Source organism: Pygocentrus nattereri, chromosome 7 (assembly GCF_015220715.1).
Source record: "Pygocentrus nattereri isolate fPygNat1 chromosome 7, fPygNat1.pri, whole genome shotgun sequence".
Taxonomy (NCBI): Eukaryota; Metazoa; Chordata; class Actinopteri; order Characiformes; family Serrasalmidae; genus Pygocentrus; species Pygocentrus nattereri.
The window spans coordinates 33,227,902-33,244,440 of NC_051217.1; the positions used below are offsets into that span (position 1 = coordinate 33,227,902).

The 16,539-nt window shown below is 36.3% G+C and overlaps 1 protein-coding gene across 1 annotated transcript in view; it reads right to left on the reverse strand.

Moving 5' to 3' along the window:
- Positions 1-7,411: 7,411 nt before the first annotated feature.
- Positions 7,412-16,539, reverse strand: part of LOC119261546 (36.4 kDa proline-rich protein-like) — an 87,329-nt gene continuing 78,201 nt past the window's right edge. The window contains exon 6 of the mRNA XM_037539885.1: positions 7,412-9,317. Within this exon, the coding sequence (XP_037395782.1) occupies positions 9,075-9,317 (243 nt within the window). The 3' untranslated portion in view covers positions 7,412-9,074. The remainder of the gene's footprint in view (positions 9,318-16,539) is intronic.

Consider the following 16,539-nt stretch of genomic DNA (forward strand, 5'->3'; position numbering starts at 1 on the left):
GACAGCAGCGATATATATGTTATCATAACAATGAGGACCATACTAAGTAATTTCCATAACAATTACAATCATGATGTGCTACCTCATAATAATGAGATCCCATCTTAAGCTGCAGTCCATTCCACAGGGTCCCTAAGCAGTGCTGTAATATTCCCTACACACTGGAGTACGGAATGCGTTTAAGGGAATGGCAGTTGATAAATACCTTCATTTGGAATATCCTGCAGCGTCATAATTAAGTGTGTATCTTCAAGAGACCTGCAATGACTGATGGGTAAACCCCTGCAGCTTCCTGTGAAGTAATAAACCATTGCTCACCACTGCCTGTTCTGGTTGAAGTTTCCATCTAACAGAACTTTTTCACTCAAATTGTCCAAAATGTGTACTTTGCAGGTTTACTATTATAAGATTTATGTTATGCTATAGTATATATATATATATATATATATATATATATATATATATATATATATATATATATATATATATATATATATATATATTTATATATATATATATATATCTTTCCTCCTCTTGGGAGCAGCTCTGGATGATGGTGGTACCATGCTCCTGCTTTGCGGAGATGAAAATCTGTAGCTACACTGACCCTTTGCAGACAAGACTGGGCACCCCTGGCTTAGACAATTGCACCACTGCTCCTGCACCCCTGAAATTTCTGTGTCCAAAACTGTTTACTACACTGTAGTAACAACAAGTGAGAAATTGTATTTTTTATGATGTTCAATTCAGTTTAAACTTGAACTTATTCATTCTAAGCTAAATCATTAGATTAAAATTATATTGCAAAACTAGAAAGCTGGGGTATTTTGTTCCTAGCACTGAGGGAGATTATGATGTTCTAACTGTAACTAAAGACAACTTTAGCCAATGTGCTAAATAGGCCAGCATATTTTGTTGGATGTAATTTTTTTTTTTTTTTTTTTTTTTTATTTATTTATTTAACAGGGACAGTGCACATTAATCAACATCAATGTAAATGTGCCAGAGTTAGCTAAAAAGCTAATTTTCATCCGTAGTCCCTAGGCAGGTTATTCTGGGCGGCCAGTGTCAACAGCTCAATGACGTTTACAAAACACCACCCCATATACATATATACATACATACACATACATACACATATACAAACACATAAAATATACATAGTTATCAGTGATTACAGATTTGGTTAGCTTTCAACCATGTCTTCAATTTATATTTAAAAATCAGATAATTTGTGCATGTTCGTAGCTCAGTTGGTAGACTATTCCAGTACTGGCTGGCTCTAATGGAAAAGACTGTTTGTCCAAACTTACTCCGTCTATATTGTACAATACAGTCCCCTCTAGTAAATGCTCTTGTTACCATACTACCCCTACTATCTTTTTGTTTTATAAACTGTCTCAATGGTGGAGGAGCAAGCCCATATAAAATCTTAAACATGAGACAGGCATCCAAGAGATGTTTAAAACTATCAAAACTGAGCAAGTTATACTTTTGTACTATATGACAATGATGATAACTATTAGGCTTCCTGTCTAGTATCTTTAGTGCTTGTTTATAAAGAGATTCAATAGGTTTCAAAATTGACAAACTTGTTTGTGACCAGCTTGTGAAACAGTACGTTATATGGGAGACAATCATAGCATGCATAAAAAGTTTGGCTGCCTCTGTTGTTAGATACGGTCTTATGTGCCTGAAATTTGCCAAATTCAATTTAACAGTATTTATCACTTTTTTAACTTGATTTTTAAATGACAAGTTTGAATCTAGAATGATTCCAAGATATTTGGTATCAGATACTAGCTTTAGCTTTTCTCCCCTAACCAGCACATCAGCTTGAATCATTTCTGTCAATTTCTGTGAAAAAAACATGCAAACAGTTTTGTTTATGTTTAAATATAAACATGAATTAGATAGCCAATCAGATATTAAGACCATAGCTGCAGTTAACTCACTTGCAGCTTGCTGTTTGTTTTTAGCATGCACATAAAGAACAGTGTCATCAGCATACATCTGTATATTTACAGATGAGCAAACCGACGGCAGGTCATTAATGTATAAGCTAAATAAAATAGGGCCCAACACTGATCCTTGTGGAACACCAGTATTACAGCTTAAATATGTAGACTGAGTTTTACCAATGCGTACCCTTTGCTTCCTGTTTGATATATATGAGTTCATCCATTTAACAGAGTCAATAGAGAAATTAAAACAAGATAATTTAGACAAGAGTACCTTGTGATTTACAGTGTCAAATGCTCGTTTTAAATCCAAAAATACTGCTCCTATTACTCCACCTTTGTCTAGTTTTGATTTTACGCCTTCGAGAAAATAGCAAATAGCTGTTTCGGTTGAATGGTTAGAACGAAATCCAAACTGCATTGAATGTAGAGGAGTGTAACTCTTATTCAGGTGAGCTGTCAACTGCTGTACCACCCACTTCTCAGCCACCTTGGAAACCGCAGGTAGAATACTAATAGGTCTATAATTTTCTACAACTGTTCGATCACCTGCCTTAAAAATGGGTGTTATGACAGCCGACTTCCATGCACTTGGAAAAATTCCTTGCCTAATTGAGTGATTAATCAATTTAGCAATTGGACTAGCCAGGATACCCTTGTGTAGTTTTAAAAATGTCGTGTCCAAACCATAAACATCCTTTGCTTTAGAGTCTCTTAACGAATTTATAATGTTTAATACTGCAGATTCTGTTGTTTCCATTATTCTAAAAATTGGTATATCATCATCAATGATTGTAGATATTATAGTCTTAGAGGAAAAACTCTGAGTTAACTGCTCAATTGAATTTATAAAAAAGTTATTAAAAGTATTTGCTATCATATCATGATCCTGAATTAAGGTTCCATTTACTTTGAGTTCATATTCCTTTGTTCTCTGATCATTATTCCTTCCAGTTAATTTATTAAGATTCTGCCAAATCATCTTCCCATTTCCCCTTGCATTATCGATTATTTTAATAAAAAACTCAGCTTTAGCCTTCCTTATATTCCTTACTACCTTATTTCTCAAAGATGTAAAGATAAGTCTGTCATTATTTAGACCCGTTTTCAATGTTCTTTTTAGTGCAAAATCTCGCTCTTTCATTTGTTGCAAGAGGGCATCATTAAGCCATGGTAAAGTCTCCCTTTGCCTAGGTTTGGACTGTACCTTCCTAGTAAAAGAAGACATCACTTTATTGATGGTTGACAAGAAGATGTCACAATTGTCATCAATGTCTTTACAGGACAAAATATTAAGCCAGTCAATTTGTTTTAAGGCATTTTCAAGATTATGCATTTCACTTTTTGGGATTTTCTGATAATAATGTTTTGGTTTAATAATGTTTTTGAAACGTTTTTTGGTTAATTTCCTTACCACTAATATAAAATTATGGTCAGATAAACCTGTTAACAAATTGGAAGATTTAGTTATTCTCTCTTGTCTATTTGTAAACATTAAGTCAATTTGCGTCTGAGAACATTTAGTTACCCTTGTTGGTCCTTGTACAAGCTGCGTAAGACTGAATTTATCTGTTATCTCCTTAAGTCTTTTCCTATCCTGTTTATTCTCCCAGTTGATGTTAAAATCACCCATAAGTATTAGCTCTTTCTTTTCATCGCATTCTTTAAGAATGCTATAAAGATGTTCGTAAAATAAGCTATTAGATGATGGTGGTCGATATAAGCAGATAACAATGAAGGACATTTCTGGAGACAATGAAACATTCAGCCCAATACATTCTATATCCATTTCATGCGACCATTCAATAAGGCTGCATTTAATTGTCTCTTTAACGTAGATTAACAATCCTCCACCCCTACCCTCATTTCGATCCTTCCTAAACACATTATATCCAGCAATATTAAGACACGCTGTATTCAGTCTGACCTGGTCTAACCCTGATTATGATCTTAGTTCTAAATATAAATATACTGTAGTATTAAATTGTGTGTTTCAGAGAAAGCATTGGTATAGCAGATAAATGAACATTGTGATGGATTTAATGAAACACAACAGCAGCAGATGGAACCCTGCCACCGGTAGAAGAAAATTAATGTTCTGTGAACCATAAAATTAATATCATACCCATAGTTCCCCCTCAGATTTAAAAACCCTGCTCCAAAATAATACAGGACACTTAAATGCATAGGATATTTACATTGTCTTTCTTCAAATAGTCCAGTTATATTGTTAAGATGTTTTTTTTTTTTTTTCCAGATCTGAAGCAAGAGTGGAAGATCTCTCAAAGGCTAAAGCTGTAAGTACTGTTTATCTGATGGTGATAGTTTTAGTGGTCCTTTGACAGCCCCCTTCCTCATGCAAATGAATTACCTTATCCAATGTCCTTAGAAACATCACCTTTAGTCATTGTAGGTCTCTACAGTGCTGTACCTCACATCAAACCAATCTGATTTACTTTGTTTCTGTAGTAGAAATGGTGTAAATAAAGCAAGTAAGTGAAGCTAAAGTGGTAAATATTGCAAGTACACTGTAAATAATGACAGCAAAGCATAGCAAGTTAGAGGTTTTTTTTTGTGAGGTTTAATGTTCAACTGCATGACTTTCATTCACACATCCGGTACATAATGTTAATATTTACACCAAACAGAATCCCCATGTAAAAAAGACAAAGTCAAAATGATCTTGCATATGGAAGAGTAACCTAGCAGTGACACGCACAATAACTAAGAGCTCATGATTCACACAATTTAAACGATAGCTTTCTTTTACAGACATGATCAAAGATATATACATATATATATATATATATATATATATATATATATATATATATATATATATATATATACCTCATATGTGTTAGAAAATGTAACAAAAAAGCTACAATTTACATTTATAAAATAAAACGGAATGTATGGTAAACATATGGATGGCATTAATAATAAGTATAACAGTCAAAATAACTTAATGTTTTAGAAAAAAATATATGTAATCTAACATTTTGACTTGATTGAAGCAAAAGGATGAAATAAACGCAACTTGTGACAGATGATGTGTATAATAATAATAATAATAATAATAATAATAATAATATTTTCAGCAGGAGGCAGCGATAGTTATACATGTGACATGGGGACAGGTGTTTACAGTGTTTTAGATACGGCAGGTAAAGAGATGGGTGGACTTTTCTCTCCAGCAAAGCGACCTGGAAACCACAGGTGAGTCTAATGCTACGCTAGCACACATACAGAAACTAATGCTAGACAACAGAGTTTGAACAGCAGATAGCCTCACAGATTTAGTCCTAGCCCAAAACCACTGCAAAACTCACATTATTTTAAACGACCTTCAACATCTCTATAGTTAAACTTTTATTTTCTTCCACAAGATTCCACAAAACACAAGATTAATCTTTTTTTTTCTTTTTCTCAGAATGTACATCTGACATGGCATCACAATGCAATCTTTGCACTCGGTCACAAGAGTCGTTTGAGATGATCTGGAAGATCAGACAGTGTGGAGGTGGCGTTTTGGTGGTTGCTGAATCAAGTTCTGGTGCAGATTTGAACACAAACTGCTACATAATCTTTCAGAGGAAGGTTTATAGTGTAATAAGGATCGATCTTTAAAAAAATACATTTGCTTTCTTATACTGCACTGAGAGAAACAATGTAATGAATTCATTTGATTCAAATACTATACAGTTGTGTGCAAAAGTTTAGGTACACCTGGTCAAATTCCATGTTTTGTTGATGGTAAAAATAAGGTAACGCATCTTCTACAGAGAGCATTTCAATGCACATTGACTGTTTATTTGTTGTTTGTAAGTTCAGATCATCCCTTTAACATGGTGGTGGTAGTATGAAGGAAGACTGATTGAGGGAGGGGTAGAACTCTGTTAACTTGTGCTGGAGTTCTGAGCAGCTGGAGCTAGAAAGACAGAACCCCTCAAAGCTGTAGTAGGACTTATGTAGGACTGAGGGACAGGGAGGAGATGGGGTGGCGGTGGGGACTGCGAACACTTCACCATAAGAACTGTTGAGGATGTGAATTTATAGGGTGTTAGACTGGAAGAAGGAGGGGTTTCAGCCATGAACCTTCCCCCAAACTTCACTTATAACATAATTGCATAATGTAACATATCAGAAGAAAAAAAAGAAAAAAATATGCTCTAATTTGTTACAACATACAATAAAAATGAAAACTGTGAGTAAAATTTGCAGAAAAATACCATATTTAGGTTTGCCAGGTTCGCCAAGGATGTGGTAACATCTATATAAATCAACAAAACATAATTTGACTGAGGGAGTTCAGGCATCTGCATACGACTGTATGTCTTATCTACATGAACATAATTCATTACATCTACACAGTTCTGTGTTTGACTTGCAGCAGGTGTTGTGTTTATTCAGGTGGAAATGAATCAAGTAAATTCAATGCATTGCTTTTTTTCAGTCGGCCTAATTTCCAAAAAAACAGACACAGCATAAACATCATCATAGGATAAGATTCCACTCCTCTAAGGTGGATCTTGACACTGCAGTGATTTTTAGGAAACCAGGCTGTCTTTTGTAAAATGTGAAACATTTTATAACAATATAAAATGTTTAATAATTCTTAAACTTCAAAAAATAAAGAAGAAATGTGTGGGTTGCCCTTGAAAAATGTGGTTTGTTTGTAGGCAAAGTAGACTTGTTGAAATTCAGCAGAGAGTATAAGATGGGTCTGTCTCACAAAGCAAGTTCAAGCATCACAAAATCTAACAAATGCATGCTTTCATGAAAGAATGATGTCAGCAAGGGTAATTAGCTTTGTTTGCAGTAAAGCTGCACTACATCCTCCTTGACAGTCCATCACATCGCACCCTTTGCAATGCGTTCATGTTGAGGCACTACTGTAATATATCAACTCAAAAGTGCAAGAAAACTAACATTTTAGGGTCTTTTTAAAAAAAAGAAAAGTGGCATTTCATTAAATTGTTAGTGCCTATATTTTTGGTTATCCTTTATTGGTCCTCCAAGGGAAATCTTTTTTTGCTGCCTAAGTTTGCTCAGTCTGGAGCGGCCCAGCATCACCAGCAGAATAGGGGCAAGAGCAAAACCAGAAACAGCCAACTAGAACTGGGATTTGAACCCACAACCTTCTGATTGTCTTACACACACACACACACACACACACACACACACACACACACACATACATACATACATCGCTGTTGTCGGAACGAAACCTCCTATCTGCATTTTTGACGTTTTTCAGTTTTTTACATAATTTGAAAATGCCTGTTGCTCTTTACATCGTGTGTAAATTTCATGATGAATGGGCCCAAATAAACAGCCCAAAATGACTTGGAAAGACGTCTGGTTCCACTGATTTCCATTGAAAGTAAAGTAGGTTTTTTCCTTCTCCTGTAATGTTTTCATTTTGGAGCTATGAGGTTTTGTTCCGACAGCAGTGATATGTATGTATATATATATATATATATATATATATATATATATAAATCCTTTGGCCACTGTTACCCTGTTAGTGCTTAAATGAGTAATATTGGCTTTATATTCTCAATTTCTATGTAGTATAATTTGTTTACTCTGATAAACAGTCATACAACTGATGTCTCAAATGTTATGAAAAAGACCAAATGCGACCCGAAAAAAGGGACTAGACGGGTCCAACTCCATTGGAAACCTATCCCTTATTTATGCAACAGCTGTTTGTGATCCAAAATTCCAAATTTAACCAGCCCTGGAGCAGGTTAGCCATGCAGCATATGTTACCATGGTGATGTAGCCTGCTAAAGAAGGATCCAGGAAAATGCAGGATTAGAGCAAACTAAGCTTAAATTTAGCTGGCTAGGCAATACATTCTGCTTTGTGAGTCAGATTTCAGCTGAAACTGATTAAAGTATGATGGATTACATTTTTTAATTAAAAATCAATGCTTGAATCATATTGTGCTTTTTTTTCCAAGGGCAGCCTACATAAGCGATTGTCATAGACGTCTATTCCACTAGCAGCTTCTTTTTCATTATAACACAGCATTCATGGCTGAAAGGATGAATCTTGAATTCAGTGATTACTTGAGAAGCTTCACAAAAAAAGCTATTTGGATAAAAAAGTAGACTGAGGTGAAATGATCTCAGCTCTCTATACTAAAACTGAATAAATTCGGCATGAAAAACCGAAGTATTAATTGCTCTATTTCTTTGGTAACTACAACGGAATGAAATACAATGATGATGTTGTGTTACCAAAAGTAAATTTTCACCTTAGATGAGCATCTCATGAGCAGGTGTGAAATAGAGCCCTTTAAGTTCTAATCTAAAAGACAAAGGAAACATTCACTTTATTTTGAATGTCAGCATTGTGTTATTCATGTATGTTTCCTGATGAAAGATGGGCATTTGCCAAATTTGACCATATTTTGATGAACGGTATGATTGTTTTTATGATGCAGGTATGGACCATGCCATTCTTTTAGACAACATTAATGTGATGAATGAAAATCTCATTTACTTTCACTACCATATAATCAGTCATATGCATGTACAACAAGAAGCAAGCAAATATAATCTTCAAAAACATAAGAAAAACAATGTGTAACATACAAAAAGAGTCAGTCACTATCACAGACGTACACTAAAAAAAAAAGCAAAGAAAAAATGTGGGACGGGGAGTACATTTTGTACATGGCTGGCAAAAACAAAAGCGAAAGATGCAAGAAGAAATGAAAGGGAGCATTTCTGGACTGAGCGAAGGCCGACGCCCTGTTTTTCAGGGAGAGTGAGGTGTAGTGTTGTGAGGGCAAAACGCACAAAAGTGGCAGTGTGGCATCTATGGCTACGGCACGAGACATGGGGGGTCCTAACGACAGTCACAGTGAAACATGCATGTGCACAAACACGCAAAGGTTTCAGGTCCACAGACTACTGACACTTGTTTCATCATTCCAGGAGAACGCCCACATCGTAAATGCGGTGAGGAGGCAGGAAGCATCATTCTCTTCAGGTGGAAATCAGAATGGCTATTCCTTTCCAGGGAAGAAAAAGGAAGTGGGGCTTGGCAGAAGAGCTGTCGCGGGCCCACGGCGAGGAAGGGAGGTTCTGGACCACCTTAGACTGACTGCTCTTTGGGGAAGGTATAAGGGGGGCGGGGAGCAGGGGGAGCAGCGTTGGGTTGGAAGGTGTACATGGGCGTGTTGGTGGGGTGCTGGGTGTACGGGTTCTGGGGCAGGAAGGTCACAGGAGGGTAGGCAGAGGGAGGCTGAATCTCAATACAGTGTTCCTGGCTGCCTGGGTGATGGTAGTTCACATAGTCAGCTGGGTTCGGTAGCTCTTCGAAACGGTTCCCAGAGTTCTGCGGAAACAAGAGAATGAATGCAACATAGAAAGAAAGCAGTGATGCTATAAGCTGCAAAAATCATTTCCACTCCAATAAAAACAGTGACACTTTACTGAAGGGAATTTCCTACACACCTACATAAGCCTTGCATGACAACTGACATAAGCCTATATTGGTATATATAAATGCTAATTTCTTGACTTTCCTTGTGTTACTGAAATGATGTCAAAATGGACAAAAGCAGGCTTTATGGCAACTGGTGCTGGTTGGAAAAAGTCTTTATGTAGTTTAATTGGGTTTGCTGTAAATGGTAATCTTTAACATTTTTAGGAACATTTTTTAGGAACTTTAACATTTTTGTTCAGCACTTTTTCTATCACTGTTTAAACTTCCATTTTCTGTCAATGTGTCATGAAATGTTCACACAATGTAAAAGAGCTCCAAGGTTTTAATATGACAGCTATTGTATCCTCCCTACATTATTCAGCCATTCCAATGATTTACACAAACTCTTCTAAGCCCTAATGATTCACCAAGGACATTTGTGCAGAATTTCAGCCCCAATATATTAGTGTGTGTTTTACTGGGTTACAGCGTAATATATAGCTCAACAAGTTGTTCTGTGGATGATAAATTGGACCTCTAATTGGACTTGGATGTCAATGCTAATCCAATAGCATTTGCTATTAAAACAATACAGTAGGTGTAAATAAAGAACGGTTCTTAAGTAATTATACAGATTACACAGTCTATACAGGTGGACGATAGAAATGAAATAACACACAACATAACACATCAGATTCACTAATGCCTCAAATGAATAGTGATACATTTTATGGAGCCCACTTTCATCTTGGCCATTCTTCAATAAGAACTCTACTGATAGCCTAAGTTTGGTTGAGTTTGCACAGCAATAGAAAAGATGGAAATTGGGTTAACATGATCAGCATGGCTATATGTAATGAGAAAATGATGTGAAGATGGAAATGAGAAGGTGACTTACGCAGGGTTCCCAAGCATCTTTACATCTACGATAACGACGATTCCCAATCTGTGAGCAGTGTGTAAGTAGGAGGATCAAAATAATCTCACAGTAATAACTTCAGTGGTGTTCCTCAGGGCTCAACTCTGGCTCATAGTAGTTTCTTATTTTGAGTAATAAAAGACACAAGGGGTTCACACAAGGGGTTCAGATGATGCTTGGACCTGCTATAAGTAGACATCCCAAGACAACAGAGGTAATGTAACATAAATGAATGAGTCTGATATGACCTAAATAATGCAATTGTGTTTTTGGGCCTTATTCTTCTGTTGCTGTCAGTTAGACATGCTTCTTCTTCACTTGCTACATTGCAAATTACCAGTAAATAGTGATGGAAAACCTCTTGCATTACTGAATGTGCTGTACACTATAACTATATCTGTAGCTATACCAGTTTTAGGACTTGTTCTTCAAAGTTCTTCAAGTTTGACAGGCGTATACAAACATATTTTTAACCACAAAAAAGGTTAAAAAGGTTAAGAATCCCTGCGCTAAACCTTTGATTAACAGTGCTGCTTCTGAAGGTTTACCTTCCTGAGTGTACTTCCAACCACAATACGCCACACCTGCTTCAGCTAATTTACTTTTGATTAGCTGGATGAGATGCGTTACTGTTGGAGAGCAGCATGTTAGATGCAGGTTGGAACTAAGCTCTGCAGGAAAGTAGAAGACCTCCAAGAGAAGGGTTGTTTACCACTGCTTTAAAAACTTCAGTAGTAAGTGGAAGCTACAGGACTTAAATTGGCCATGATGATTTCCAGCAGGCAGTACCATATATGCCAAGCCAACTGGATTTAGTCTGGTTTTTCATAGTGTATGTTTTTCTAGTGTTTCCAATAAAGAGATCAAAAAGACCTGCCTGTTCTTCTTTGCAGCATTTTGCAAATGAAAAAGTTTCTTTTTTCAAAGTGAGCTTGGCTGAGAATTTTTTTTTTTTTCTAAGGTGAATGCAAATGAGCAAGTAACTCAGTGTTACAAACTGTATGAATTAACAGTGTATGTAGAGTTAGAATTTGACACTGCCAGTAAGTGGATGGGAATTTGGAAAGGTCAGAAGTGAGCATGCTCTTTGAGTTTTTACTGAAAATCAAATGCCTAATGTACACTAGTGTTCAAAAGCTGGAATCATTTGCCACATTAATATTATTTCATCATTGCACATCAAATAACAACTTATACAGTGTAAGATTTCAAGAATTATGTGATCAAGACAAGAATCAAATGGTAAATAGTACAATTGTATGAAAACATTTGGATCAGATTATCTAGTTTTACATGAAATAAAAAGAAGTAAACACAACCTCTGCAGCATAAATGAAAATATATTTTTCTGCAAATGCTAATGCACAGTTACTTTTATTTGAAAAACTTAAAAAAAATGGAAAATAACTAAACTCTTTCAGTTGGGAAGGCTCAGAACTTCATTCACTTCTTGTGTAGGCAGATTAAGAACTGTCATTAGGAATTCTCCACTGATGACGATTCCAGAGCATAAATAATTCTCAGACTCACTTTGCTGCTCTAAACTGCTGGCTGATCTGAAAATGAAGCTTCTTGATGCCCTCAAGTCTTTAAAAATATATCGAAGCACTTCAATTTCTGCAACCAGAAATGTTATTAAGAAATGGCCATTAAGGAGAGGTCACTACAGAACTCAAAGCAGAATCTAGATGACCAAGAAAACTCTCAGATAGAAAGGCAAAGCAAAACCCCCATATGACAGCAAAGGACCTGCATGAAGGTTTAGCTGACAGAAGTGGTGGTGCACCATTCTACTGCACAGGAATGCTTACACAAACATGATCTGCACAAGTCATCAGATGGAAACCTTGCATGCAAACCAACATCATGAGCCAGAGTTATTTTGGAGACACCTGCTGTGGACTGTGTAGTAAAAATGGAACTCACTGGCCACAATCAGCAAAAAATAGAGCAGCATTTAATGAAAAGAATGCCTTGTCAACTGTTAAGAATGCAGATCCTACAAATAATTACTAAGAAGTTGCACCACATATTAGAATAATTTTAGACATTTGTCTGCAAATTGGGTTTATATTATTCAAATCAGTGATTCCAAACTTTAGAACAGTGTTTTGTATTTTTTAATACTAGTATGTTTATCATACTAATCATTAAGTGGCCATATTATGAAACAGGACTAATTCTCACTCACTCACCATAGTGCCAGTATAGGCATTGTCAGTAAAGGCACTATAGGCCATTGTTTGTTAATAATAAATCCACTATAAATAGTTTAAAGGTTTATGGATTTCCAAGACATTATGTGAAGCTTGGGATGTCTGCAGAGGTAGAATGGGGTGGGATGGTAATGTTGGATGTGGCAAGAGAGCACCTTCACTCTGTGGAATGTATAACGTAGCAAATACTAATAAAAATAAAAGTGCCAAATAAGGTTCTTTAGAACCTTGATTCTTTAAAGAACTGATTTGGTAAATGATATGTGTAAATGTGAAGAACTTTAAAGAACCTCCACATAAGTGCCTTTATTCACCAAGGTTGTGTAGAAGGTGAAGAGATTTGACCGTCCTGAATGACATACAAACTACTCAGCATCTGACTCAGGAAGCTGTCATATGCCAACATTACAGGCAGTGATCTGAGTGACGAAACGGGCAGCACATTTGATGAATCAGCTGTAGCGCATGGAACTCGTGCCCACACATGAGCACCTTATCATTTGTAACACACATGCCCCAATTTACCATCACACACATATAATTTACATGTAGCGTGCCCTAATTCAAGCAGATGTTTTGATGGCGAGCCAATAAAGAAGAGATCTCAGCTCATTAGCCCATGGTTGTTCTCATAAGTGGAATATTATATAATAACGGTGATATTACAGTATATGAGATGGCTTCTGGTGTAGATGTACTCTGTTTTGTATTTTAGGACATAGTTATTTGTTGTATTAATAGTATAAAACAGAACATATAGTCACAGCATTTATTTCTGTATGTATGCAAAAATCCACATTGTATATCCAAATGAGTGTGAGGATTGTTGTGTGCAGTTATTATTATTATTCACATGTTCCATATGAACTGCTGATATAATTGCTATTACTCAGATTATTTAACCACGAAACACTTTTTTCCATTTCAATTTTACTCTTAATTGCACTATGACATTCACCAGATGTGAGTTTGTTCATACTATCACATGCAAATGTTTTGGCAGCCTGGTCAAATTACATGTGAAAATAAGGTACACAGCCTCTACAGAGAACATACTTTGGCACATTTTAATGCACAAGTACTGTTTATTGGCTGAATTTGGCATAAATGTAAAACGTTATAGCATAAAATGTCACGTCTCCCTCCGGCATGGCTAAAACTACAGCCAACAAGGATGCCCAGAACTTCAATTCCCAGAACTGCTCGCTGCATCACCTCACTATGGACTCTCACCAATCCACCTATCAATGCTCTTTGTTTCAAAACTACTGATTACTCTCATATCTGGTCCTTATTACCTTTGTTGGTTAGTCTAGTATTTAAGCCCGGGCTTTAGGATAGGTTATTTGCAAAGTATCGCCTCCTTGTTGAGCAGTCCAAGCATCTGTTTCTCTTTTTCGTGGATGACCTGTATCCTGTTTATGACCTTGATTCAACCCCTTGATATTAAACTTCATGACTGAAGCCTCGTCTGCAAGCATCTGCCACTGTTACACTTGAGCAAAGGTTTTGGCACAATTTATGGCACAGTTTTGTTTTTGTTTTCTTTCCAATATGCTGAATACAGCAAATAAAAAGTGTATTAAAAATTGCCAAAAAAGAAAAAAAAGTTTGTTGCCTGTAAAACTTATTTTCACTTAGAAAATCATTAAAATATGTAATTTCACCAGGGCTATTAAAACGTTTGCATCTGACTGTGATGAACAACAAAATGTTCTTTCATTTTATGATCAGTTTGACTGATGAATAACGACCGATGTTGTTGTGTTGTACATCCAGATCAGAAAAAGTTTAAGGTAAAAAAAGTTGAAATATATATATTTATATATATAACCATTGCCTTTGCTGAAGAATCCTCTTTTTTAAAGGTTGTAGACACATGCAAACATTTTCTACTTCAATATTCACCAAATATAAACCTCCCAATATATTCTTCTCGGTTCTTTTCAGTTCTCTTTCCGAGGCTCAGTAGAAACATGGCAGCTTTATAAAAGAAATGTTGAGTTGGTTGACTTGATTGTCAGTCCTTTGAAAGACCCAGTAACCTGCCATTCTTTTTTCATTTATCACTGTCAGTGACACGTTAGAACGGCTTCAGATTGGAAGAGAAGTGGAGATACACAGCTTCAACAAACCTAGCTTGGGTCCACTGGATGATTTGTATCCCTTTCTAATTCACAATGTACTTTTGAGAGACATCTGGAGAAAACCAAGCATAAAGTGGTTTCTCCTCCTGATGCAGTTAAAGGTTTTGTTGTTCCTTGGTTTAATCACTTGTGTTAGAACATTGAGCACAGCCAACTAAAATATAGGGACAAAACAGAACAGAAGTGACATAAGAAACAAAGGCTAATTATTGCTATTGCAGCTGTCATTAACCATGGTTATGGCCTTTTGGCTTAAATCGTCGCCTGAATACGCAAATCACAGTGCACCGAGTTCTCAGAAGGAAAGCGTACTTCAGCGAGCCCTCCTGATTCACTACCGCACATTCTGAAAAAAACTGTTAATATTTTTAGATTAATTGTTAACTAAATGTAATGAGACCGCGTTGCTAGGCATACTACACTAAATAGAAGCACAAAGCATATATGCAAGTATGATCAGCTAATTAGCTGTGCTGAGTTGCTTCATCTGCTTAAAGGCTGCATCTGTACCCAAAAAAGGGAATATCTTTGCTGTTAATTGGGGATGTTGGGTGAATTCATGAAGGAAGAATGAAAGTATTTCACATGTATGGTTGCCTCGAAAAAGCAAAATGATGTTTTCTCTTCATAAGAATTACAGATTTTCACGAGCTGCCTGAGGGAAATCAGACGAAAAATAATCTGAAGCTCTTGTATTAGCATGTCTACTGTGCACTTTTGTACACATTTATAAAACACATACTGCTGCGTTCTGTGATATATTCTATTTTCCTAAATGGCATTTGTAATGAAATGTCCGCAGGTGGAGACGATTTGTCATTTTTTGACGGTATCCTCTGCTGGAGCAAGACCCGCCGAGGGAGACTTGCTCTGGCCCTGTGCTAAACTGGTTACTAATCTAAATGGAAATCGCTGGCCAAGCAAGAAGTCTTCTTTGCAACACCTTAAGAGTGGGGCCTGATAGTCCACCTTTAGGGAATATGACCCAAATAGGCTTCTTTTATCTCCTCTGACAATGTAATGACTCCCTCATTGCAGGTGTGGTGCATTTCCATGACTGTGAAATTTGCAGAGCTATTACTCCACTATCTTTAAAAAGGGAGGTCTGGCCTTCTGGCCTCTGGAGAGGCTTTGCATAAAGTGATTACAACAGCAATTGAAAAATAAAGTAAAAAAGTGGCCGCATACAAGAAGTCACTTCTGGTCCCCACTGACCTCCCACAAATACATTCTTTCATAGCAACTTTTGTGAGATTGGATAGAATGCTGGATACAGTCCCATTCAACTTAATAAATTTTGGTTGCAGGTCAGTTTCATTCCAGTGTAAATGCTACACTACTAATCCGGTCAGAGGTGTTGAAGCTAATTAACCCCTGTTCACAGAAAATGCCATTTTAAAGATATGGAGGTCCCTCTGTCGAACTATGCAATATATTTTTATAACATTGATGGAATATATTCTGATGGAAATGTGTATGATTTACATGCATAATGTATTGGTTTTAATAATTGTGGGGAAGCAAGCAAGTTAACGTTTATAAGTGTGTTTGTATTGTGTTAAAATCCTATTTTAAAATTGAGACAGTTGTATATGAATACCATGTCTATGGGCATCTATAAACACATCCATCACATGCTATAATGCAAACATTATGAAGCATGATGAACATGATCAAATTTGAATACATTTGAAAAACACATTAAGTTGTTTTTGCATCCTAAAAAGCTTGTCCATCCTCAGACTGGCAGCCACTGAAAAACCCATTTGTGGACAATGCAGGCACAGATCAATTGAACAATAAAGTCTGAAAAAACAAGCATTGATTGAAACAAAGCAATTACTTCTTTC